This window comes from Aythya marila (assembly GCF_965140915.1).
Source record: "Aythya marila genome assembly, chromosome: 8".
NCBI classification, from domain to species: Eukaryota; Metazoa; Chordata; class Aves; order Anseriformes; family Anatidae; genus Aythya; species Aythya marila.
In genome coordinates this window covers 1,763,587-1,788,847 of record NC_139049.1, presented here as the reverse complement: position 1 = coordinate 1,788,847, position 25,261 = coordinate 1,763,587, and the positions used below count along the sequence as shown (strand labels likewise).

Here is a 25,261-nt window from a genome sequence, read left to right as displayed (position 1 = left end):
AAAACTCAAGGTACTGGAAATTATTGGGAAGTTCATCTCTAGTAATAAAGGTTTATGTTTGTGAACAAAATGTAGCCAAATATGAGGACTGACCTGCCCTTCCCCTCTAGGGTGAAATTTGTACACCTTTGGAACAGGTTACAAAAATATCCAGGCACAGATACATATGAAAATCTATTTCAGCATTCAGAAGCTTTATTCTGAGTTCATAAAGGAAAAGATTTTTAAACATGCTGTCAAACTCAGTCAATACTGGAAATTTCATTTTAGGGCAAGGTCCAGTTCTCAATCCCCCTCTCCCTTTCTCACATGATTAAAGAAAAAAATACTTAGAGCAATCAATGAAATGTCTTCTTGCTCCAGAGAGAACCGCAGAGAACTTCTACCATAGTTCTTCCCTCAAGACTGTGTGATTGATTCATGCCCTAGACCCTTTTCATCTATAAAGGGAAGTCAATTTAGAGCAAAGATTTCTACCTACATAGGTTCTTAAAATTTTCTGTTACATGCCTACGTGGGCCACTTCTATGTGTGCCTATTCTGTTCTGCACCCACTTAGGTATAGAAGTTCATCATCACTAAAATTCATTTAATCAATGTCCATCATTTTCCCAAAAGAAAAGTTCAAGAAGTGATTTTCATCTCCTAACATCATCTAATGCTTATGATGTGTAACAGAGCATTCTGCAACATTTTGAAGATTAACTCACCAATGGCAGTGACAATTTTGCTGTGTTTTCACATCCTGCAAACAAAATACTTGCACATTTAGTCCAGAATTGTTACTTTAAAGCATTTTAATGATACAATATATAAAGCTTTATCAAAAAAGCTCTAGTTTTGTTTAAACTAACTTTATTGAGAAATAAATGCTTTTAAAACCCTAGAAAGCCCGTCAAAAATGTAAAATTGAAAACAAAATATTCAAGCTTCGTGACATTTCAACATATTGAAAGCAAGAAAATAGTAAGTTATTCATAATTCATAATAAGAGTAATAAATTTAGCTGCATACAACTTACCCAGCAAACCTGGTTAAATTACCATAGGTAGAAAACACATAACAGCATCTGAGAATTTGAAAGATGGGTTACCTGCCTGAAAAATAATCACTCATGCATGAGAACTTGTACCAGTTAGCTATTTACATTACAGTAGAAAAAACACTTTTTTTTGGCTCACATTCCTTCCTCATCATACAGATTTGTCACAATTCTAGAAGTTAAGCCTTTACTGCAGAATGATTTGGTAAAGATTGTCAGACTTCTTGTGTTCCCAACACTGTCACCATCCTGATAGATCTACTTATCTTGCATGGATTACACTGTTTCTGACCTAAAAAAAACAAATTTGTACACAAATCAAAACAATGCGGAATTTAATTTTTAATTCAGCAGTGGGTTCTCATTCTGGAGGTGACAAAATGATACTTAAACACAACATTAATCAAAGCGAGTCCTGGCCCATAATCAACAATCTCAAGCACTGGGCTATTTCAAATAAACGCTTTCATCTCTGACAATGACTTTTAGAACAAGCCTGTTTGTTTTTCCTATTACTTACTCTCTCTAAATGAGTCACCCTTCCATGAAGTCTGACGTGACGATAACATCTTGTTTCTCTACATAGTGCAGCACCTTTTAGTTCTATAGCATGTGAAAGCCTTAACTTCAAAGCACAGCACAGACTGTTCAAATACATTATTTCGCTGGGCAGCGTAACATTGCCTAAGCCTAATTAACGCTTGTATAATGCTTTGAAGATTTACAAAAGTTAACTGACTAGTAACAGTATTGAACTAATACCAAAACTGGATAGTGAAATACTTCCTACTGAAGTGGGTGTGGAAAACATTCTAAGTTATACCAAGCATTACTACAGCTCCAAAAACATTAATTACCCTAGGTGGGGGCTAAGGAGGGAAGGGGAAAAGGATAATTTAAGTCCAGATCTTGCTACAGTAAGACTTATCTGCCTCTCAACCAAATGAAAATAGAGTCCAGCGTCTCTAGCTTAAGACTTAGTTTCAAAGAAATGAAAAAAATCTATTACAAGTATTAACCACATAGACAGCCTTAAACTAAATGTAATCTTTACCCAATTTAATATACCTATTATAAATCTTAACCCCATATATGTAAATCATAGTAGGTCTTCACATTCATAACTCAGGAAAATTTGTACAAGTATTATCAATCCTTACTTGAACGTTTGGTTCAGGCTGTGGGATAGAAGTCTTTATGATGTATTCTGTAGCTGACATTACAATAAATTACTTCCATGAGTTAAAAATCAAATGTCCTTCTCCAAGATACAAAGAAGCATCACCTTGCTGCACGTATCTACTCTTGACTATTCATGTTTACACTAGGCTTATCTATATATTAAAACCCATGCTTATTGGATACATGAATGATTAATGCATAGGACCAGACATAATAATGTAGCAGAGTCCTCACTCTCTTGGGTTCACAAATTATCCATATATGGGAGCTGCCATATCCAGCTGGATTCACTGTCTAATCATTTTGCTACAACACACAACTCTCCAAGTATTGGCTCAGTTGCATTACAGGACAGGACTGCAGAACAGAATCGCCTTCAATTCAAGCATTCACATGAATCTTTTCCTCTCCAGAAGTATACCGCCCTATGAACTTGTTACCCAGGAACCAGGATAACTACTTCCTTTGCCATTATTAAATTTTCAAGATTTCCAACCTCATCTCTGTAGGTATGTTTGAGTGTTTTCTTCTTTTTGGTTCTTTTGAAAAGGAACACGATTGCCTGCAAACCTTAAGCAGCCTCATTGATGATCCTTTTCATTAAGTTATACCCAACATACTCAGGTGTTACTCTAGTCACAGCTGACACATTCACCAAGTATACCTTTAGCAAGTCCAAGGAACCAAAGAACCAGATTGCCCAATTTATCTGGGAGCAAAATCCATCTTAACAGTTGAAAGCATCCCACTGATATGCACCCGCTACATCAGCTGCAAAATAAAACATTACCATCTTAGATTAGTAGTGTAACACTGAAAGTAAATTTAACCACAGCATTCTTAAGTACTTACGTAATATTACGCTCCTCTCATATTGTTTTGTGTGCAGTTTACACAAAATTGCAACCCAATATTGGGAGACTAAAATTAGTTGTACATCTCTGAATAAGGGTTTTAATGTTCCACAATAATCATTAAGTAACTTTAATGCCCTTGATTTGGAACTATGTTTCAAAAGTACGAAAAGATTAACACAGGCATTATTACACAACATCCTCCTTAATGGAAGTACTTTTACAAAATCCAAAGAGCAACATTTATAGTTGTGGCTTTCAGAGACATTTTCTGTTCTTGCAGAAATTCCTTTCCAGCGATTCAATACCAAACACACACCTAACTACAGTTAAGTAGTAAAATTCGAATACCATTTTAAGTATTTGATGTCTATAATCATGAAGACACTCCCTCTGAAAGTAACTCAGTGTAGTAAATACAACTATATTCATTATCCACAACGTCATGCAGACATACAACTTTATTAAATGAACAGAAAAGAAAACTTTGGCAAGAAAGTCACTTAGTGAAAGCACTCAGACTGTCAGAATAATTTGGAAAACCTACAGATAATCTCATTAACTCAACATTTAAGAAACAGACATCCTTACACATTTCTTCTGAGACAAAGTAACCATACAGTTCACTAACCAAACTTTTAAGATTCTGTACCAAAACTCAGTGATGCCATGAACTCGGAAATCTTTTGTCTTCACTGAACAGCTAGTACATGGAAGCATAACAGGAAAGCAATAAATACAAAAATTCTTAATTTTTTTCGAAAGACCAGCAAAGATTTTCCCCTCTGCAACTGGTAGAGTTACTACTCATACTTCAGCTGGAATGGCTGAATAAGTAAAGCAGACTCAAAATTTAAACAAGACTACATATGTGAAATTAGTTCAACTGAAGACTAACATATATTATTTCCCTAGCCTCTACTGTGGTATTTCACTTTGACATATTTTCAGAGTAACAGTAGGCTACCTGATCTACAGGGTTTTTGTCCAACTTTCCAAGTCACGAAGGCCAGCTTATAAGAACACCTATACACAAAATGAAATTCCCAAGAGGAACGAGAGCAGGACAAGCCCAGAAATATTGTTACATGCTTGCAAACAACCCCAGTGAACAGCAATGCCATCCAACAGCACTCACGTTGTAGAGACTTTGGTCACATGAAGTGTTCAGTGGGTCAAAGTAACAGCAGAGTTTAGTCTTTTTTTTTCCTTTATAAATGCAATGAAGAAAGCAAACTATTCATTAAATATAAAAGCAGTTTTATAAAAACACATCAGAATTTTATTGCTTGAAGAATACAGCATATGAAAAAAGCACAAGAATGTCCAAAAGAAAGGTAACAACAATCCAAACATATTACACCATACATACCAGATGCAGTAAAATGTTATCCTGAATTCTGCATCAGAAAAGAAATGTGTGAAAATATACCTAATATTTAAAAGGAAAAATTTGTTTAAAATAGAAAGTGTGAAGGTGTTACAGTACAAATTAGAAGAGCCAACACTGCACGTTAACATTGTATCACTAGACTAGTTTTTCCTACCTTTGGTACTTAAACCTTCACAGAAAACCACTTCCTTAGTCAAACCTTGCCTATTTCATATAGTAGCTATGAAAGGTTTTTTGTTTGCTTGTTTAAGTTAAATATTCCAACACATACTTTTCTGAGTTTTCACTGCCTGAATGCACTTAAGGAAGTGTTCACATTTAATCAATATGAAACTTAACGTATCTCACACTTAAATCAAATGCCACTATGTGACTGAGACCTGAATATATGCCAATTGTACCTTGTTCAGATCTTTATGTAAAAATGGGCACATCATTTTCTGTCTGCTTCCTTATGTAAACAGAGTGTTGCTGCCCTCCTCAAGAACTGTGACTGGAGAAACCTGCTGAGGACATAAGTTAAAATAAACAATCTGCATTGTTACAGAGCTATCAGATCATCTACAGCAGTATTCAAGTGGCTTTTCTAGTCTGCTCAGATTAGTGTACCAGAAGATATGCCAGTATTACTTCAAGTAACACATTAAAACTCAGTAATGGACACTACTGTGCTTTATTTCAACACAAAGAACAGCTGCTCATCCATTAATCAACAGAATTTTCAAATCAACTATCAAAAGGACTACTACATCATTTCTGTTCCATGTATTGCTGACCACTTCTGGGGAATGGTTTATCAAAAACCTGGACTTACCAACAAACAAATGTGAATGAAGAAAATGTTTACGTACAGCAAGGTATCTTAGTCATCTAGTGGCAATCTAATCTGGAAAATGTTAGCATTATGCCAACAACGACTAAACCAAGGTTAAATAAAATCCCTCTTTTATTGTAAGCATGCTCTTAGCTTCAGCTTTCATAGGCTTGAATGTTAATCATTCCCAGTTATAATCAGTGGAACTGGAACAATTCTGTTTTATCAAGTTCCAGCTTTAAATTTCAGCAACATGAATATATCCGGACTAAGCAATACCATCAACAACAGTTAACATTAAATTGGAGTGAAATAATAAGAGTTAGTTCTCCAAAATAGGCAGTCTTTGAAGTGAAATATTCAGTTAGGACTGTCAAAGGATGTTATAATAAAACCATGGGTTTATTTTTTTCCACCCCTATACAAAAAATGACCGAATTTGTACAACTCCTATTAAACATACCTTTCCTAGCTTGATGAAAATGTATCATTTTCAAATTTTAACAAGTGTGGTCTTTGAGCATATATAATATTTATTGCCATACACATCCTCACTTTAAAAAGAACTAAGAATTCAGACTGTACTATGCTGAACTCACTTTTTTTTTCCATTAACAGATTATGTCTACCGTACCACTCCCCCAAAAAACAATTAAAAATTCTAAGTAAGATTTTATAGTTTAGTTAAAAGGGAAAAAATGCAAATGTGGATTTAGAGCTTTTTGTATAAATCTTGCTATATTTTATAAACTTGTTGTTTATTGTAACACTGTTTATTGATCAAATAAGTGACGCACTGCTATCTAAAATTTCCATATACACCATTAAAAATCCAAAGTTGATATGATACTGAACCTTAAATCTTCAAGAGTTCAAAAAAAGACAGTTTATACATGTACAGCACACAACAGCAGACACCCCTAGAATACCAATTGCCAGTCCATGATGCATACAAACTTACAGGTAAGCATTCATTTCACTGTTTTCATTGTGCAGGAAAAATATTTCTTAGTGAAGACGGAAACTCAGCTGGTGGATTTCAGATATCATCTTCATCATCTTCATCCTGAGAAGATCCTGCTTGATTGGATGCACTGGCTGAGGCAGCAGCAAGCTGTGCCTGTTGAGCTGCTTGTTGCATCTGTAGCCATTCCTGCTGTGCCAGTTCTGCTTGCTGTTGTCTAGCCTAAAGACATGAATTTAATTGTTAGGCCATACTGTAGCTTGTGAAGAATCTCTAGAACACCTCAGCTGTAAAAGCAGCTCTATCTGCACACCTGCAGATTCCTTCCGTATAATTTTTATTAATTGTACATACAAATAGAGGTACTTCTAAACATAGTTTTGTACCAAGATGTTTAGCTATATTCTCTTTTCCTCTCAAGAGGCCACTACTTGGAATATTTACACTTTCCAAGAACAAGAGGCAGGAGCTAGTCTACTCATGTTCCATTGTAAAGACTGTGCTATACAACTTACTAATGGAAAAATTAAGCAAGGCAAAGCAATGGAAAACTTAAGCTTCAATTTCAAGGCATCTTAACATTTAACCACCATTTAGAGATGGGAATAGCCTCACTTTGTTGATTACAAATACTAAAACTCACAATTATGAATTCATACAACTGTATCACACAGACACACATTATTACAAAAAAAAAAAAGAAAGCCACTATCTTATTTGGCTAAGCAATCTTTGGAAAGCAGAGCAATCTAAGTTCTTCTCAAATAAATTTGTAAAGCAGAGCAATCTAAGTTCTTCTCAAATAAAGACACACACACTGAGGGTGTCTGTTACAGAAAGGTACAGTGCTTGTACTTAAAGGTACAAGACACTAACAAAACATTTCAAATAGTTCAAATGGTGCCCTCACATTTTTCCATTTACACTTTTTGCTTGTTGTTTGGCAACCACTTTTGATTTCAACAGTATACCAGCCCACTGCGTTAAATTTAAAACTTCAATTCCTGTTTTCAATGAACATTAGAAAAAAGTTCTTGAATTAAAAGCCCTTCAGTCGTCTTTATTCCCTCACTGAATTTTGATTTTTTTCACCAAAGCATAAACAAATCAGTTGCAGAATTCAAATGCTAAAAGATGATGCTTTGGAAAAAATTATCAAAACCAGTTTACCTATTCAAAATGTGAAAAATAACAGTCTTCCCATATTGCGTCACATTTCTTTCAGCCTGTTGAGCCCTTTCCAACAAGGATTTTTCAGTATTTCAAAGTTCAAGTGGCAGTCAAGTTACAAGGGGTGAAAAACAACTTAGGGCACTGAAAAGTTTTTAAAGTTTTAAACAAAGGAAGACATGAACATCTGTGCACAGAGGCATAAATATTTATAACATGCAAGTAACAAGTTCCCTACTAACCTTGCTACAATTAAGTTTACTCTACATTAAGTGAGCTAATGCACATGCATGCACCAGTAATTGGAGACTCAGTACTTCAGTGCCTACCCTCACTGCCACATTTATATCACTTCCTTAGCCATTTCAAAAATGGAAAAAGAAAAATTCCATTGAGTTGTATTGTCTAAGAAACCTTAACAGCATCTGGTAAACTTAACTCATTTATTGGATAGGACATTTACATCACCTGCAACCTTTAGTAAGGAAGCCTCAAAAAAAAAAAAAAAAAAAAAACCTGCTGATGCCCTCACCTCCAAAGATATTTAGAGACACGCATGAACATCAGGATGAGCCATTCACTGACTTCAAATATTTACGAGCATCCAAGCTACAGATGTCAAACATTCATAACATTAACAGGCAATTATTTTAAAACTAGAGTAGGTATTTTCACCCTTCGGGAAGTCTGCATTAGTGTCCTGTTTTGGAATATTAACAAGATTAACACAAACAGGCACTTCGTAAGTATTTTCAAGAATAATTATAGTGCCTCCAACAGCATACAGCTACTGTCCAGTATTTTTGGAAAGTTAGACTGACATCTTTGAATTTAAGCATACATTTTCCATATTACTAAAGAATGTATACATTTTTAAGATTATTCATACCATCTTGTCAAAGCTGTATTAATTGCCTTACTTTACACATTGAGGCACGGTACTACAGAATTTAAAAAAGAACATACTTCAAGGGGTCATGAAGCATGGCCTAAATAAGGTGGCAATGGTTTTATGTTACTCAGGAGCTAGTATTCCCTAAATATACTTTATCTTTGCTGTTTGTTCTTTTTTTTTATTTTGCAAACTATGCTAAGAGATTTAACAAAAAATAACTAAAAAAAAACATGGCAAATTTCCCTGTAAATTGCACCCTTAATTCAGAGGCAGCCATACTGATATTTGTAACATTAGCACAAAGAAAATTGGGCACATATGAATTTCTCATAATTAGTTCTATTAAAGCTGACAAGAGCCATGTGCAATGCTGAAATTTAACTGCCTAAAAATTCATCATGCAAACGAGGTTAACATAGTTGTCACCTAATCAGAGAAAAGTAATGGTTATTAAATGCTTCAGTAAGACAGTAAAGAAAGGGGAGAGGAAGTTGCAGTAATCAGACATGACAACTCAGTAAGAATTTTTCAGAGGAAATTAAAGCAAGCAAAATCAGAAAACAAGACTCATGCTATGGGTAAGGGGAGAGAAAGCAAAGATTATTTTCACATCACTTAATTTAGAGAACCATCTTATTTTCAAATTAAGAATAGTAGAGAGAAAGATGGTGTAGAAAAATAAATACAATCGGGTTTTAGTCATTTAAACTCAGAAGTGTTCAGAAACTATCTGGGAAAGATGGAAAAGCAAAGACTGGGATAAAGGAGAACATGTGCAAAGGCACGCACAGTGTTTGTATGCAGTCTTCTGTGCTTGAATTGCCTCCTTAAAAATGTATGCATGAATTCACTCAAACAGAATCTTGCCAAGAGTAAAGATAAGAAAGGATAAATTAGAAGTTTTGAACAATCGTTTCTTTCAGAGCCAAAGAATTAATGTGCACGCTGTTTCTGGCCATCAGAAAGATATTTTCACTTTTTACATGATAAAAAGTGGTAATTCCTACAACACCAGTTGCCATTTTTAATTTCCTCAGCCAAGTAATTCTTAACATATTCTCTACAACAGAATGGAAATACCTGTAAGTAGCAGCAAAAAAAATCAAACACTAAAACTAGAGTATACGTGTAAAATGTAATTGTTTGTATGTGTCAAATCAAAGAAACAACCAGAAGTAGCATCTTTTTTATTGGTTTTCCTTTCCCTAAATCAAACAGGCCAAGGAAATCAATAGTATCTCTGATGCCAGAGAAATTTAAAAGGAAAAGGCATAATTCTGGAGGTGTGCAAGTTTTTGTGGCCTTAGGTCTACCATGTTAATTATTCCAACCTCATCTGTTCGAGTATTGCTTCACTTACTTTCGCAAATAATTCCTGTTGCTGCCTTAGAAGCTCTTCTTCCGGAATGCCGAGGTTTTCCAAGCGTGAACTGGCCTTTCTTCTCTTTAGTGCTACTGTTTTGCATTCTTGTAAGACTTCTTTTACTTCACTGATATAGGAGCCAAAACCCAAACTTTCTAGTGCTAGAAAGAAAAAAAACACATTCATCTTTTAGAAGGCTTTTGATAATAGATACCACTGTGTTTTTCTGAAAGACTTTTTTCTAAAAAAATAAGTTAGACCATTTTTCTCTTATCTGGTGAAAATCTATGTTTGTAAGAAGATCTGATGATATTCTCCCTTCCACTTCTCTTATGCAGTTTAAAAGTGCATGATTTCAGGCTAGAAATTTTAAGTTTTTAGTCAAGTGCAAGCAAAGACAACTTCACTTGCAGAGTATTCAGGACTTTGATGCATTTTTTCTAGAGAGAGGCATGATTCTTTTAAGACCTCTTTTAGATGTTCTACATATCAGAACCAAGTAGGAATTACAGAGCAAAGATGTTATTCCCATCTGAATCATTATCCACTAATCTCTGTGGAATTCTGTATTTCCATTTTTTCTGCAAGCCTTCCGTAAAGGTAAATTAGGTACCTGTAACAGAGCAGAAATGTAACACATGAAAAGCGACCACAGATCTTGGATTAATACAGACATGATATTACCACAGAACTAAAACTTTTAACTCTCATCTCTGTGTATCTAAATTTATTTTCTGAATGCCCACGAACTAGAAGTGTACATTAAACATATGCAAAGTTACGTACAACTCCTTTTTATTTTTATAAACCTTTCATGTCTACATGAAAACAAACTCAGAAACTAAAACGCAGCATTTTAACCTGCCCAAAGAAACTTGAAATGCAGACATATACTGCAAAAACATATATTAAAAAAAAACAACAAAACGCAGAAGTAACAGAAGATTAACAAATATAGACAGAACATGTGGTAAAAGGCATACTGCTTCTTGATTCACCATTTCTTGCCATATGCCTCCATGCATACACCCCCCCCCAGTGGAACCTATTACAGACTATGCTAGAAATGTTACATAAACACCAATTACATCTGAAACAAGCCTCCATTTTATTATACCTTGTTCATTTCCAATGTTTATATAAATCTGAGTTTCTTATGGAACGTCAGTTATTTTAATATTTATCCTACTTTATTTCAATCTTGTCACACGCTATTCAAGAAATAACACTAACCTACAACACACAGCAGCAAACATACATAACTTTCTAAACCAACTCCTATTTACACTAACTCAGACTACATTCTAACATGAATTTTGTAAGCAGTCTTTTCCTACCCATAACTAAGGTGGCATGCCATTGTATCGCACACCTAAACAATAACCAAAGGCATTCTGTAAGCTCCTGGCTTCCGACCTGGGCCCAAAGAGGTGGTTAGCACGTTGTCTGCAGCCAGGCAGCACCGCAGCTGTCTGGTCATGCAGAACTACCATTCTTTTAAGAGACTTGGCAAGCATTTGGCAAATGAGTTTACATAGTATGTATATTTCTTAAGAAAAATAAAATTAAAAGATGAACTGATTTAGAGATAATTAAATTACATTAGGCAGTATGCCAGGTCAGCCTCAGCCCACACAGATGCTGGAAACACTTTTTAAAGTTAGTCCACAGTTTGTGAGAATCACCAAAAGCCTTCTAGAAACTATTTAATACAGCCTCAGCAGAGAGGAGGGAAATGTGTTTCATTGTGCAGAACTGGTTAACTAAGCAGCCCATAAATATCAAAGAATTCAATTCTAATACATAAACAGCATATACGTTAAACCACTCAGACTCAATGATTTTTCTTTTTAGTGTAAGAACCCTACAAGTCTAACTCCACTAAGATTAACTATCACAGCAAATATGTAAATGTTTATGAAAAGATCATCCACAGTGATCAGGCTTGTCAGTCTGCTGCAGAGTATGAGCAACAGCCCAACCTGAAGTGACCAGCAAGATGCAGGTTTTAATAGAAGCTTTACATGGAACTTACAGCAGCGAAACTACCAGAGAGAACTTAGTTACACATTGAATATCACACACGAGACAAAGATCCAGAAGAAAACGTGATATAACCATGATAAAATTGTACAATTGTTCAACATGGTCAAGATATGAAGAAACATTATAGAACAGAGGTCTGCTGCCTCAAAACTCCAATGGAAGCAAAACGACTTCAGAAATCCCTGTCTTGTTGAAACATCATGGCTTTATGGAGTACATGCATGGCAGGAACAAGCACCGCCTTATACCAAGGTGGTACTTGTACATGCGATAAGTTACTACTTTATCCAAGCTACTATTCCACCAAAATTTAGAATCTTTCTATTTCTAGAGTCTTAAAGACTGTCTAGCCAGATTGCTGAAAATTTGGTATCTCGCAGATGTTAGAATCATCACACCAAATTTAAAGCAGCATCTTTAAGGGGTAAGGGGAAGGAAACATTTACAAACACCAAATCACAACTGTCAACTCTCCAGTTTCCTCCCACTCTTAGAGATTGCAGGAACGTGCAGATCTGATTAAATAGTTAAGCATAATTAGTTCTACATTTGTTTTCAATACAATCAGGTCACTCATACCTGAGATTCTTACTCTTTATGCCCCTTTCATAAGAAAAATAGCTTCCAATGTGAAATTCCAAACCAAAACAGATTTTTGCATTAAATGCTGAAGTGAACGGTGTCAATAGCCTGATGGTCCATGAAGAGAAGAGCCTACCTTCCTGCAACGCAGTGCCTCGTAGACAAAAATAATCAAAGTAATCAGCTTCATAAAAATAGTGATCTAACACATTATTTTCAGAACTCAATGGAATTTCAGTTTCTCACAAAGAAATCTGCCTCATCATAACTCACAGAACTACCAAGTGCGGCTGTTTTCTGTGCCAGGTGGAAGTCCCCAACGGTGAGTTTCAGCAAGAGGCACAAAGACCATCTCCGCTTCAGCCTCACAGCCTTGATGCCTCTGGGCACTCCGCAGGGAAGCAGCTGCGCATTTTATCACTAGGAGCGAGTGCCTGGCATAGCCTGAGTCTATCTACAGAGTCAGACCTCCCAAGGGATGCAAGGAGCCTCTGCTTTCCTTTCTCTGTGCTGCTCGTAGGCACTGTGCCAGCCCTGTGTTTGCGCTACCACACAATGGAACATGGCATGGACTTCCTCCATCTGAATCAGAAGCTGCTGGCATGGGGAAGAGTCCTAGCCCAGCCCGGGGCCACACAGCCACTTTCACTAGTGCAAAGGAAGGGGTGGTTTAAGTACCACTGCTGCCAAACCCATAATTACAGCAACGGAGTTGCAGTTTCACACTACCTCTAACACTGCCCAGCAGCAGGGAGTCACCAGCTGCAAAGGGGTGTCTTTCCCCTTCCTGCTCCCCACCCAGCAACAGCTTGTTTACAGAACAGCCAGATCCATGATCTCACCCAACAGACCGTGGTCCCCATCCCGCCTCCAGCCCCTCCAAAAGCCACAGGGCCAGTCGGATCAGAGGTTGCTGGAGGCAGCTCCAGGGAGGGTGCAAAGAGACTCCTTTTGGCAGCAGCCAGTTAGCTGCAATGTGATACCCATTAGCCTCACTTCACCTGTAATGGAATTGGCTCACATAGTTAAGAGGACAGAGGCATCCTGATGACCACAAACATATTTCAATTACTGGCTTTGTTAGCATCACTGTCATGAAGCTACACTAAAAGACAGTCAAAAGAGCAAGTACCTAGCATGTACGAAGATCAATAAAAGTGCTGAAATGCTGTCCCTATATACAGATCTCTGCTGTTTCCAAACCTAACAATCTAGATCCTCATACTTCACAGAAGTACCAGCTGCTAACTGACCAGCACCTGGCACAAGCTAGCAGCACACACACCTCCCCACAGGTGAGGACTGCAGTAAGTCCAGGTACAATAACTCCCACCTCCAGAAATACTACAAGAAGGTGCTGGAAGAAGTTTTCTTCAGCAGTATCTCAATAAAATGGAGAAATCTAGTCTGAAACAAACTTTTACTAAGTCAGATAACACAAAGACACAAGCTCAGCAAGATCCTCAGTTGGAGACCACCTGCCAATGATACACACATAGACATTCTGATTTCAGTTTGTCTTCAAAATAAACAAAAAACAATAAACCTCTGACAGCAATAGGTTTTCTAAGAACCACATTTATTGAGCATAAAATACTGCCATACCGGAATTCTTTATTGTGCTCAACCTTAAAGACTACCTTTACCCCCATTATAAGAACTGAGCTCCAAACTTTCAGAGATCACTTGAAAAAACTATCCCTGCATTGAGAAGCATCACATCCAAAGAACATTTCCATGTGCAGGCACCCGCTTGACTCTTCACTCTCTGAGCTTCTGTAACAGAGCTGCTTTGCTAAGCTTCCAGGTACACATCCTTTTTATTTAACATTAAAGCTCACCTAAATTCCGTATCTTCTTCGCTGTTCATAGCCTTGTCAAGTACTTGAAACACTTCTGGTAAGCAAGCTGATAGGAATCAAGTTTTGTTTTGTCTGATTGTTTTAAAACAGAGAATCTAGCAGCCCATTACAAAATGAAACATTTTTTTTTTATGACTGACACAAGACCTTCACAGTCCTAGAAATAGCTTTACTGCGAGTACTACAGATTACAGCTAATCCAGGCAGTGAAATGAAGCACCCTTTCACTATTATTGCTACAAGTTTGTTTGCAGCAGGCCCTGACTTCAACCATCTTTGCTTAAAAAACAAAGCAAATGGTTTCGGACAAAAGATGTCTGCTGCAGACTTACCCATGAGGGAAGAAAACTCCCTAACTAGGGCAGAAATTAAAGAAAAAGTAAACAAGACACAAAGAGGAAATTTTAATTCAACAATGGGAAACAGAAGGCAACAGCTGAAAAAGATGCAAGGAAATATGTCTCATTTAAGTGCTCTCTCCATCAGATATGAATACTTGATGTTAAATGATCATACTTGGTGGGTAACCCTGGGGAAATATTTTACTCTTTGTAAGGTCCAGACAGGAATGCTCTGGGTTAGAAACCGGACCCCCCATATCCAAATCGTGTCTCTTTTGTCAGTCTCCAATAACATTCAGTAAGTGCAGGTCTTGCTGTAAAACAAACCTGCACAGCCATTCCAATATGCAGACCTTATTTCACAGCTACAAAAAAGGTTTATGAATGTGGTGACTTCTCCCAAGGAATCACGGACTCCTCTGAATCACTAAACAAGGGCTGATGCCAAGCACGCTCACCACTCACTAGCCACACAAAGACAGCCTTCCCTCGCAATGCAAGAAGCCACAGAGGAGAACGCTGCGTGGGCCAGGAGTGCCCCGAAGCCCGACTGCCCAGCGGGGCTCACCTTGTATGACGTGCTCGGGGGATATGGTCTTCTTCTCGGACTTGTTGCAGATCTCGTTGGCCTCGGAGGAGATGAGGTGGATGAACTCCGTGCAGCAGTTTACCACCAGCTCCCGGGCGTCGTTCGCCACGCGGACGTTGGGCAGCGTCTCCTTGATCATCTTGTTGATGGCCGCCCGGGGGATGGTCAGGTCGTCGTCGTTCCCCGACGAGGAGGCCATGCTGGCTGCCGCGCTCAGGGGCTCTCCCTCGCCTCCAGCGCGGGGGGACCCGGCGAGGGGCGGCGGGCGGGGAAGGGCCGGGGGCGGCGCTGGGCGAGCGGCGCGCGGCGGGCCGGGAGGCGCGGCGGGGCTCGGGGCTCAGCGCTCCTCCGGCCGCGGCGCCTGCCCCGGCCGCCTCCGCCACATCCTTCGGGGGCCGGCGGCGCCGCCTCAGGAGCGGCCGGCGGGCGGGGGCCGCACGACCACGCGGGCCCCGCTCCGCTGGGCAGGGCCGGGCCGGGCCGGGCCGAGCTGCGCTGCGCTGCGCGCCCCCGGCTGCGCTCCCCGGCGGCGGCGGCCGGGCCGGTGCTGAGGGCGGCCGCGAGGCGGAAACGGCCTGACTGTGGGCTGCGCGGGGCGGCGCTTCCGCCGGAAGCCGGAGCGCGCTTCCGCCGCCTGCCTCCCGCCTCCTCCCCTGCCTACCCGCCCAGAGCCGGAAGCGGCGGTGCCGCGGGGGGCGGGGTCACGTGGGGCGGCCGGGCCGGGCGGGGGGCTGGGCGGAGCGACACGTGACACGGAGAGGGGGGCGCTGGGGAAGGGCGGCGGGCGCCAGCGGGCCCGGAACGAGAGCGCTGCGGCTGCAGGAAAATCAGCCGGTGCTGAGAATCAGGCGGGCTGTGCTGCTACATTGTAAGCAGTGAAGAAGCACGGGTTGTTTTTTGTATATATATATTATATTACGTATATTAAATACTTAAGAAGTAGTCGATGCTTGTTTCCATGAAAACAAATCTCTATAAAGCAGACTAAACCTATAGTTAAGAGCATTTTAATTTTAAGGTCTGGCAAACTAAAGTTCAAGATACATGCATTGAGATTAATATCTTTGAGCTTGCATCAAATCATAAGACATTTAACAAAATAGTAACTATAACAAATGTTCCAGGTTACACAATCTCATGCTTATTGTGAGGGTTTTCCTAGGTCAAAGCTCTTTCTGCTTCTCCACCTTAGCAATTTGATAAAGTTAAGACTTGCACTGAAGATTTTGTCATGATGAAAAACCATTTTGTAGAATATATCAATGGGTAGATCGCCATTTGGATCTGCATATTTGAGAGTTGTCATCGGCGTGTACAAGGTGTTGGTCTGATGGCGAAAAGGTGGGTTTTCTGCAAGAATTATCTTTACTGTATGCTGTCAAGAAAGAAAAATGAAATATTTAAAGAACCCTTACCAAAATAGTAAATTAAACATTTAGTTTTCAGCTAAGGAGAGGAAAAGTGGAAGAATAAAGTTTTAGCATTGTGTAAAATGCTGCATGTAGTTTTATGAAAATGTCATTACATTTTTTTTCTTAAAATAATGTTAAAGCCAGAAGTACTTATGCATGGTCCTAATTCTGTTCATCTACAGCATGATGATAGCACTTTACACTTAACTATCCTGCATAGTCCTCCAAAGTTATTCCTGTAGGCCCACAATAGGTAGATACTTTCTCTTACTGCTGACTGGAAAAGGATCAGAACAGTGCGCTTTGCAGCAAGATAGGGAAGCTTCAGCTGACACTTGAAGCTCCTCAGTAGGACCCAGCACCTGAAATTGTTGTCCCCTTCCTGAAGACAGCCCTAAACACCAGGAACTATGTCCAGGTATTTTCTATTATGCCTTGGTGTTGTACGGTAGCCAAGTGAACTTCATATTAGCCTTGCATTAGTGAAGGGAGTATTAGTGAGATAGAGAGGCTTTAAACAAAGGTTCCCAAAGGTAGGAACCCTGCAGAGACAGAAGGTAGCACTGCGGAATGCCCAGACTTCACCAGATGGTCCATGTCTCCAGTTGCGTGTAAGTTACAGTTCACAATAGTCTTAAATTGAAAAACAAACATTCTTTTAATGTTCTTACTGGTTTTGTTTAAGATTTGAAATTCTCTCAAGGTTTTAAAAATTATTTTAAATTACATAAATTCCATGTACTTATATCTTAACATTTCTACAAAAACAAACAAACAAAAACAAAAAAACACATCACCAACCAACTGGTGCATTCTTAAATTAAAAATACACAAGAGAAGAGATTTGTTGGTAGGTTACCTCTGCAACATCCTCAGCACTTTGTCCCAGGCTCTGGAAAATTTGTTTGTAATTTTTAAGGTAAATATTAGTAAACATCTCAGCTGTTTCCTCATCTGCAGCTGAAAGATCCATTTTCATTCCATCTTCAAACACTTTTCTTTCAAACTCTGTAATCACTGGGCCTGGTTCAATCAGACTTAACCTATTCAAAAGCCAAGATATACTGGTTACGGACTACTCTCCTCATGGGAAACACACCTCTCTATACTTCTTTAAAAAGTACATTAAAGAATTGCAGTCTTGATTACATGCTAGCAAGCAATGTTAACATTATATTTTGACAAGGTGATCAATAACATGTTGAATTTATTCAATGAATACTGAATTATTGAAACTCCTACCCATCCCCATAGATCAGAAAGTCTGTAGAGCTTAAATTTCAGGGAAGCACAGCAACTTAATTCATATGGAAGTGAGTACAGTTACTACCTGCCATCTCACAGATGTAGAATCTGAAAATTATTTATCCACAAGAATTTCAGAAATACAAAGAAAAAATAACTTCAGGATCATAAAGTTAAAATATATATATATATATATGGACAAAATCCTACATAGATTTGCTACAGCTTTCTCATGATAATACTAGAAGTAGATGAAAGTTGCGAAAACATGGATTTTATTTGTCAAGCTGTCAATATCACATAACTCAAGATTCCCCTACAATACCATATAAAACAAAATACTGAGAATTTTGCTGTTGATAGACCAATTTGGCTGCTGCCAAATATGGAAAAATTTATTTTGATACTGGTCAGATCTTTTCTGGTTCTACTCTCAGACAGTAATTATCCCCAGTCACAACTTCTAATAAGACACTCCTTGGGATAGGATCTCTTCATAGGGTTGAATTTTGGGCAGGCTCTTCTTTAGAACTAAATCTACTATTGACCTTGACAGCAGAATTCCAACTGCTGCTGGAATTAAAGCCTTTTCTCCTGCATCACTCTTCACACTGGACCTTGAACTTTTCCTGTACTACATTCTGCACACTACATTTTTTAAACCTTCTTTTTTTCTGTTTTTGCTTTTTATTATTACAATACTCATTTTAAATCTGTCCAGGCTTTTCAGAGATTTATACAAAATCAAAGTTTGATTTATACAAAATCAAAGTCATGTAATCCCATGACAGCAGCTGTCTCTTCTCCCACTGTACAGGAGCTAAACACTCAAGCATACAGAGACACAAGGGATGTTTAACCGTTGTTGGACTTCACACAAAGAACGGTGGGAGAATTATACCAAAGTGAATACATTTGACAAATCACTGAAGTCCCCTAGACAACGAACAGGACTGTTCTCTCAAATACTGTCTTAAACACTGAAAAATAGTACTGCATTCTTGTTGCTTTCCTCCCACCTCCTGTCCTTATAGGAATCTCATCCTGTGTTCCTTTCTGATGAATTTCCACATGCTGTCTTTGAGCCCTTGACCTTTTTTATCTTGACCTCTAGAAAGGACTGTTATCCTTTTAAAAGGAAAACATTACAGGTTGGTATTATTTTATTTCTACAATATTATATGCAAGAATCTGTTTTCAGAAGTATTAAATAGAGTATATTTTGTCCAAACCTAAAAACCTCTAACTGTCTATAAGAATGTTTATTTTTGTATCAAAATTATTTATGTAGTGTGAAGAATGTGGACGCTTTGACGCCTTTTGTGATATATGATTTCCGTGGGTTTCTCAATCTGTTTCTCCTAGACAGCAGCAAGCTTTAAACATTTGTGCAGTAACTCTGAATATATTTAAAACTGTCTAAAGTGTAATTTACACCTGTGGATCGATACTTACTGCAGTTTGAACTTCAGTGCTTGTATAGCTAAACTTTCGCAAAATCCTTCCACCGCAAACTTTGATGCAGCATAAACATCATTAAATAAGATACCTGATGGTACAAATAAAACAGCCTGAGAATGTGATCATATTCATCATGCAAGCAGTTTAGTTTTAACACTTGTTTTCCTAGCAAGACTACAGAAATTCTGGGAAAATACATTAGACCAATATCCACAAGGATTTTCTTAATGAGACAGTTCATTAGTAATAGTAGTTTAATATTCTGAGTAGTTAAGTAGTATTAAATACTGCTGTTTTGTTTGTTTGTTTTTGCATATGTTCTCAAAATTCCTTATGCTAAAGCATGCTTGACTAACTTAACGGTTTTCCTCTTTCTAGCTGATACTGTGATCTCTCTGGCTGCTATTTAATATTCTATAGTCTACTGGATAAATGTATACACATACAATGCCACCTGCACTATTTATCAACAAGACTTCAAATAGACTGGAGATAAACACAGAAACTGACCAGATTTGATTATGCAAGAGATCCATCTTGCATCTGAGGGGCTTAAGGCCATGAAGTTGATCAGGGGAATGGAGCACCTCTCCTATGGGGACAGGCTGAGAGCTGGAGATGTTTACCCTGGAGAAGAGAAAGCTCCAGAGTGACCTTACTGCAGCTTTTCAATGCTTAAAGGGAGCTTATAAAAAAGATGGAAAGCAACTTTTTGCTCAGTCAGATAATGACAGGACAAGGGGGAATGGTTTTAAAATAAAAAAGGGGAGATTAGAGGTCAGGAGGAAATTCTTCACTCGGAGGGTGGTGAGGCCCTGGAACAAGTTGCCCAGAGAAGCTGCAGATGCTCCATCGCTGGAGGTGTGCAAGACCAGGTTGGATGGGGCCCTGAGCAACCTGATCTAGAGGGAGGTGTCTCTTAAATGATCTTTAAGGTCCCTTCCAATCTGAGCCATTCTATGACTTGGAAAAAGCAGTACAGCAATCCGATAACCACACTTGCAGTTTGCTTTAGGACACTTGCTCACCAGAATAATCCAGGTTAAGATCAATGCCAGTGCCTTAGTAATTGAAACAAATACAGTCAGACCAGAGGGAGTGGTAGAAATTTTTCTTGCTAGAATTAGCTCTGTGAAATTTTATGTAGGGAAACTTCACCAAAAGATGGTACAGTTGGCCAGGACATGACTGGAGTTTGTTCCATTAGCACAGCATAGCAAGTGTGCTTGCCTGTCCCCAGAATCCTTTCCAACAGGAAAGTGAAAAGTGATATTACTAAATCTTGTTTTGCAGGTAATCTCTAGTAATTAAAATAATAATAATAAAATAAAAAATAGAATTTGACTTAAAACTGATAGCTTTACTCCCATGAAAAAAGAATTCACTCCACAGCTTTTGTTGTTAAGATGTCTTGAGAGTAGTTGTGCATACTACTAGGATACATAAAACACCAGAAATAAATGCTATGCTTCTTGGAGTTTTAGTATTACAGAGCTCAATAAATAGATATGCTAACTCCTACACTTTTTTTAGGGAGAAAAAAAAAAAAAAGAGGTGTGTTCTAGATTGTACATACTGAACTTTTAGATTAAAAAAGAAAAAAAAAAAAAACAACACTTTGCCTTGTATTCCCATAACACTGCTTATTATAACTATATGCCCGCTTTTTCTCCTCTTCATGTCAGGCAAAATCTCCTTCAGGAGTCGAACCAGTCCAAAGAAGTTGGTATCCATCACCGTTTTCATTTCATCGATGGTCTGACATTCAATTGGTCCAATAAGCCCCATTCCAGCATTGCTAACTGCACAAAACGGAAGACGACAGTGACCAATAACATCCCTAAACATTAGCTTATCTTTACTGGAAGGCGTTTAGAAGTAAGATAAGGATTAGGGATTAAATAATGCTTAGAGAAAGGATTAAAGCACAAAAGATATTATTGTGTTAGTCAAGCTCTGCAAATACACTTCTCTATTTTTATTTTTTGCTTAATTATGGTTTTAATCCAATTAAAAAATCCAATTAGCTGATACTTTGCATTTTAACCAATTTATTTCTGATTAGTCCTTTTTCTTTAAATTAGGAAAGGATTACAGGAAAATGTGTCAAGAATCATCATTATTTGTTCATCATTCAGTAGCATAAATTAGAGCCTATAGTCAATGCCCATACCAATGAATACAAGACTTCAATCTATTCCAAAAGGTGCTAGACTAGGCCATATTTTAGTATGCCTTTTAGGTTTTTGTTTGCTTTAAAAATTCAAGTCTTTAAAAAGAAACTTGTTTGTGTTTTTTTTTGTGTGTGTGCATGTGTCTCTTAGGTGTTTATAAGTGGGGAATGACAAAACTGGCATGCTACAATAAAACTACTGTGTCAAATCGGAGCATAATACAGTCTGCAGAAAAATTTTGTTAAATGGTTCTTTAATGAGTTCTCAAAATGAAGACAGGTCCTTGATTTTCTTAGAGATTTCATTGCTGAGAACATAAGCATCTTTCTTCTATTACTATTTATTTTTAGCAAAATAGTACAAGAACACTTCTTGCTAAATGATTTGCACAGTACAACTATAATTCTCAATACAAAATTAAAGTACTCTTACTTTGCATTTGTTCTTTTACTTGCTAATTACCAAGTGCTATTGCTTTCTTAGTAGACAACACTATTAATTTTATTATGAACAGAGCTGTGCTTCATCTATAGGGCAGAAAGTTGTACATGAAGACACAGATTTAGGCAAAAGTTCTATTCTCACACTTACTAAAAAACTGCATCATCTTATCCAAGATGTATCTTTTCTGTGATCAAGTTTCTCCTTTGTAAATAGGAGAAACAAGTTTCCCTGCTTCAGGGAAGCACAGTGAGATTTAATCCATATCTGCATGAAGCCTTAAGAATAATGAACAAATTAGGCAATTATTATTAATTTGATAATTTAAAAAATACACTAATTAAACTTCTCCAGAGTGTTTGAATAGATGAAAAACAGAAAACTTATCTGTTCACAGCATATACATCTTGTACTTGCCTAAGACATCAATCCTTCTGTCAGGGATACTATTCACACAAGTTTTAATGGACTGTTCATCACAGACATCCAGTTGTTTAATTTCCAGGGTTTTGCCCAGCCTGCGACCTGCAGCCTCCTCAAGTGCCTCCTTCTTGGCCAGATTGCGCATTGTGGCGTACACTGCAACATGCCAGAAGCAATAGTTAGTCAAAAACGAAACCTTTTCTGTGGTAATGTAACAGAGAAGTATTAAACAATATTGTTTCATTCATATCTTAAATATCATTGATAAAACCCAGTTAAAAATTGAAGTGGAAAGAACTTATTTTCAATGCACATGACACTATTTTTCCATAATCTCATTCTGAAACCTTCAAGGAATCTAAAAGAAGAATTAAACCAGTATGTGCAATGTAAAACATGCAGCATGAGAAGACACTACTATCAGCAAAATTTAAAGCAATGGGTACCAAGTCAGGCTGCTGAGTCATCTTTAGTATCCAAGCACAATATGTTTAGCAGAAATATCATAACTTTACTAGGAAAAAAAAAAAAAAGAAGTGGAAGACAGCTGGCTCCTCAGATTGCAAAAAATGTTCATTTGTGCAACCTATTTCTCAAATTAGAAATTAGTTTTATCGTTCTTACGCCCTGATTACCAAAAAAAAAGTATGAATCTGCATCCAGCCACTTGGCAGTAAAATACCGTAAGAATAAGCTTGAGAAACTGATTTTCTACAGATTGCTGTATTTACTTTGCCATCCATTTTCAGTCATAGCAAATATCCCATTTTGCAACAGAAAGAAATCCCAGTCTCACACTTTTATGGGTGAGCAACGTTGGAATAATGAATCACACTTCAGGGAAAAAATGTAAATTTCAGAATTCTTTTCCTAAATTAATTTTGTTGGTCTTCCAATTGGCATGCATGTTTCATTCAACAGAAATTTAGTAGCTAGAAGCAAAGTTAACTGTGTGAATGCATATCCAGGCAGCACACTGCAGGCATTTTCAACTATTTATGGTGGAGTTTTTTTGTAAACTAATTTTGTAACAAGTTCAAGTAGGTGTTCAGCTTTGATACAGGTACAGAAGTACCATCTGCTTACAAGAAGCAGTTTATTTGCACTGTATTGCATTTTCTTGCATGGTAGAAGGGGGTTAAACGGAAAGCAATCACCAGATTGAATATAGTCAGCTCTGATAAATCATGGAGGGAGGGAAGAGAATATTGCATTGAAGAACGTATACATATACATAAATAAAGATAAATAACAGAAATATTGTTACCTTTAAATCTTTTCTGTTCATCTTTTGCCATTTTTACAGCTAAGGCCAGTCCAATTCCTGAGGAGCAACCTGTAATGAGGACATTTCTTTTTGCCATCCTTTTCACTGTGTGGTTCAAGCAAGAGTTCTTGCCCAGAGGCACAACAACCTAAATGCAGCTACAGTATAATTGTCACTGGCCTTTAATGCTATCTGCAGCTTTCCTGAGTCAACAAATCCCAAAATGCACACCTGGACCCTGCATGATTAAGGGATAATCTCCAACTAGACAAAAACAGAAACAGATGCTCCTGCATGAGCTTATAATCTGCATTACCAATATGGACAATATTTAATATAAAACTTAATTAGTCTTTGAAATGAAACATTTGTAAACTACATAAGATTTTTTAAATAGTAAAATAATCATTTTGCACATTACTGGAAGAAAAAGCTTTGCCACAATTACAACTGCCACTAGAGACAACTAGTCTGTTGTTCAGTCCAGCACTCACATCAATGACAAATACCCAAAATACGATCCCTTTGCTAAAGGTGTTCAGAATTTCAATGCTTACAGCACCCTCCACATCCTTTTGAAATAGAGCAGCGCTTGAATTTATTCCCTGATATCTTATTATTATAGACATGTTTGTAACTAAAAGTCCTAACAGGCTTTATAGAAAAAGTAAACTGAAAAGTATGCTGTCGATTTGGAAGGAGACAAGTTATTTAGACAGATTCCTCACATTTATTTTTGGCACTGTTCCCATACAAGAAGGGGGAAAGTGAGCAAGCATGCTAGCAGTGAAGAACAACTAGAAAGACACTAAACTGACCAACTTCACTACATCCTTGCAATCACTGAAGACTTCGAACATTTTCTATTCTCTAGCTGACAAGCTGAAGGAAAAAAGTTTTCCAAGAGACAATAACCCCATGTTAATACAATACAGTTCAGAAGAATTAACTTAGTTTTCCAGGATTTGTGTAGATGTAAACTAGTTAGTAACTCAAAAGAGTAGAACTCTACAGAAATGCTTCACTGAAATGATGTTAGCTTTCCAGACAAACTCATGTTGACAGTATAACAAATGAAATCATTAACCTCTCAGACCTGCAAAATAACAATACAACATTTAAAGTTAATGAGAAATTGTAATTATGTTTCTATTTATTTATCAGGTTAGACCCATGGCTTTACCAAAGAAGTTAGTATACACAATTAGATACACAATTTTACTGCAAATGCTGTTTAGCTGATTCAGCCATTAGGCAAATTGCTATTGCTGCTCATGCACATTTATATTTAGTGCATGTAGGAGGGGCAAGCAAGGCTTTATGCAATACTACGTTAGTGGAATTCCACTAGTGTGGTGATGCAACTGTAATTACAGATAGGTTATATTTTCCCCTTGAAATCTTGGTTTGAAGGGCTTTAATGTTCCTTTGCTTTAAAAGACCAGTCTGAAGTTTGATGCACACATTCCTAGCCTGAAGGCAAACTGATCTGCTTAAAAAGAGGAAAAATATTTTTTCAATTATGCTCGTCAAATTAATTTTACTGATTGTAATTTAGTGTTATGTAGAGGAGCAGATAGCTTATTCTGAAATATGTCATACAGTAATTTCCCCAAATAAACAGCACTTTTTGCTACATCATAATTTTTATAAGAGAAAAATAAATTATCTGAAACTGCAGAAATACATACTTTATATGAGTGTATCTTGAACTTATCAACAGCTGCAAAGTGTGTGCCTG

General features: G+C 37.6%; 3 protein-coding genes across 3 annotated transcripts in view; all 3 read right to left on the bottom strand.

Moving 5' to 3' along the window:
- Nucleotides 1-4,337: 4,337 nt before the first annotated feature.
- On the bottom strand, nt 4,338-15,691 carry DR1 (down-regulator of transcription 1). The gene is made up of 3 exons (XM_082766262.1): nt 15,077-15,691; nt 9,675-9,838; nt 4,338-6,471 (listed from the first exon to the last, which is right to left on the bottom strand). Exons 1-3 carry the CDS (start codon nt 15,294-15,296, stop codon nt 6,325-6,327), a joined length of 531 nt encoding a protein of 176 aa, XP_082622388.1. The 5' UTR covers nt 15,297-15,691; the 3' UTR covers nt 4,338-6,324.
- A 287-nt stretch (nt 15,692-15,978) lies between these two features.
- Nucleotides 15,979-23,652, bottom strand: LOC309880875 (retinol dehydrogenase 8-like). The gene is made up of 6 exons (XM_082766263.1): nt 23,521-23,652; nt 22,244-22,409; nt 20,838-21,013; nt 19,210-19,303; nt 17,369-17,552; nt 15,979-16,472 (listed from the first exon to the last, which is right to left on the bottom strand). The coding sequence occupies exons 1-6, from the start codon at nt 23,615-23,617 to the stop codon at nt 16,239-16,241; spliced, it is 951 nt and encodes a 316-aa protein (XP_082622389.1). The 5' UTR covers nt 23,618-23,652; the 3' UTR covers nt 15,979-16,238.
- The window catches only part of CCDC18 (coiled-coil domain containing 18), a 31,760-nt gene continuing 30,022 nt past the window's right edge, over nt 23,524-25,261 (bottom strand). The window contains exon 29 of the mRNA XM_082766247.1: nt 23,524-23,589. The gene's annotated coding sequence lies outside the window, so the exon portion shown is untranslated. The remainder of the gene's footprint in view (nt 23,590-25,261) is intronic.

Bases quoted from the DNA above. Each gene is read 5' to 3' on its own strand.
- DR1 (XM_082766262.1), bottom strand. From the start codon at position 15,296: ATGGCCTCCTCGTCGGGGAACGACGACGACCTGACCATCCCCCGGGCG. The intron at 9,839-15,076 runs GTGAGCCCCGCT...TTTTCTTTCTAG, and splicing joins CCCCGAGCACGTCATACAAG to CACTAGAAAGTTTGGGTTTT. The intron at 6,472-9,674 runs GTAAGTGAAGCA...TCATGTCTTTAG, and splicing joins AACAGGAATTATTTGCGAAA to GCTAGACAACAGCAAGCAGA.
- LOC309880875 (XM_082766263.1), bottom strand. From the start codon at position 23,617: ATGGCAAAAAGAAATGTCCTCATTACAGGTTGCTCCTCAGGAATTGGA. The intron at 21,014-22,243 runs GTACAAGATGTA...TTGTGCAGTTAG, and splicing joins AGGATTGATGTCTTAGGCAA to CAATGCTGGAATGGGGCTTA. The intron at 16,473-17,368 runs GTAACCTACCAA...CTTTCTTGACAG, and splicing joins GTGCTGAGGATGTTGCAGAG to CATACAGTAAAGATAATTCT.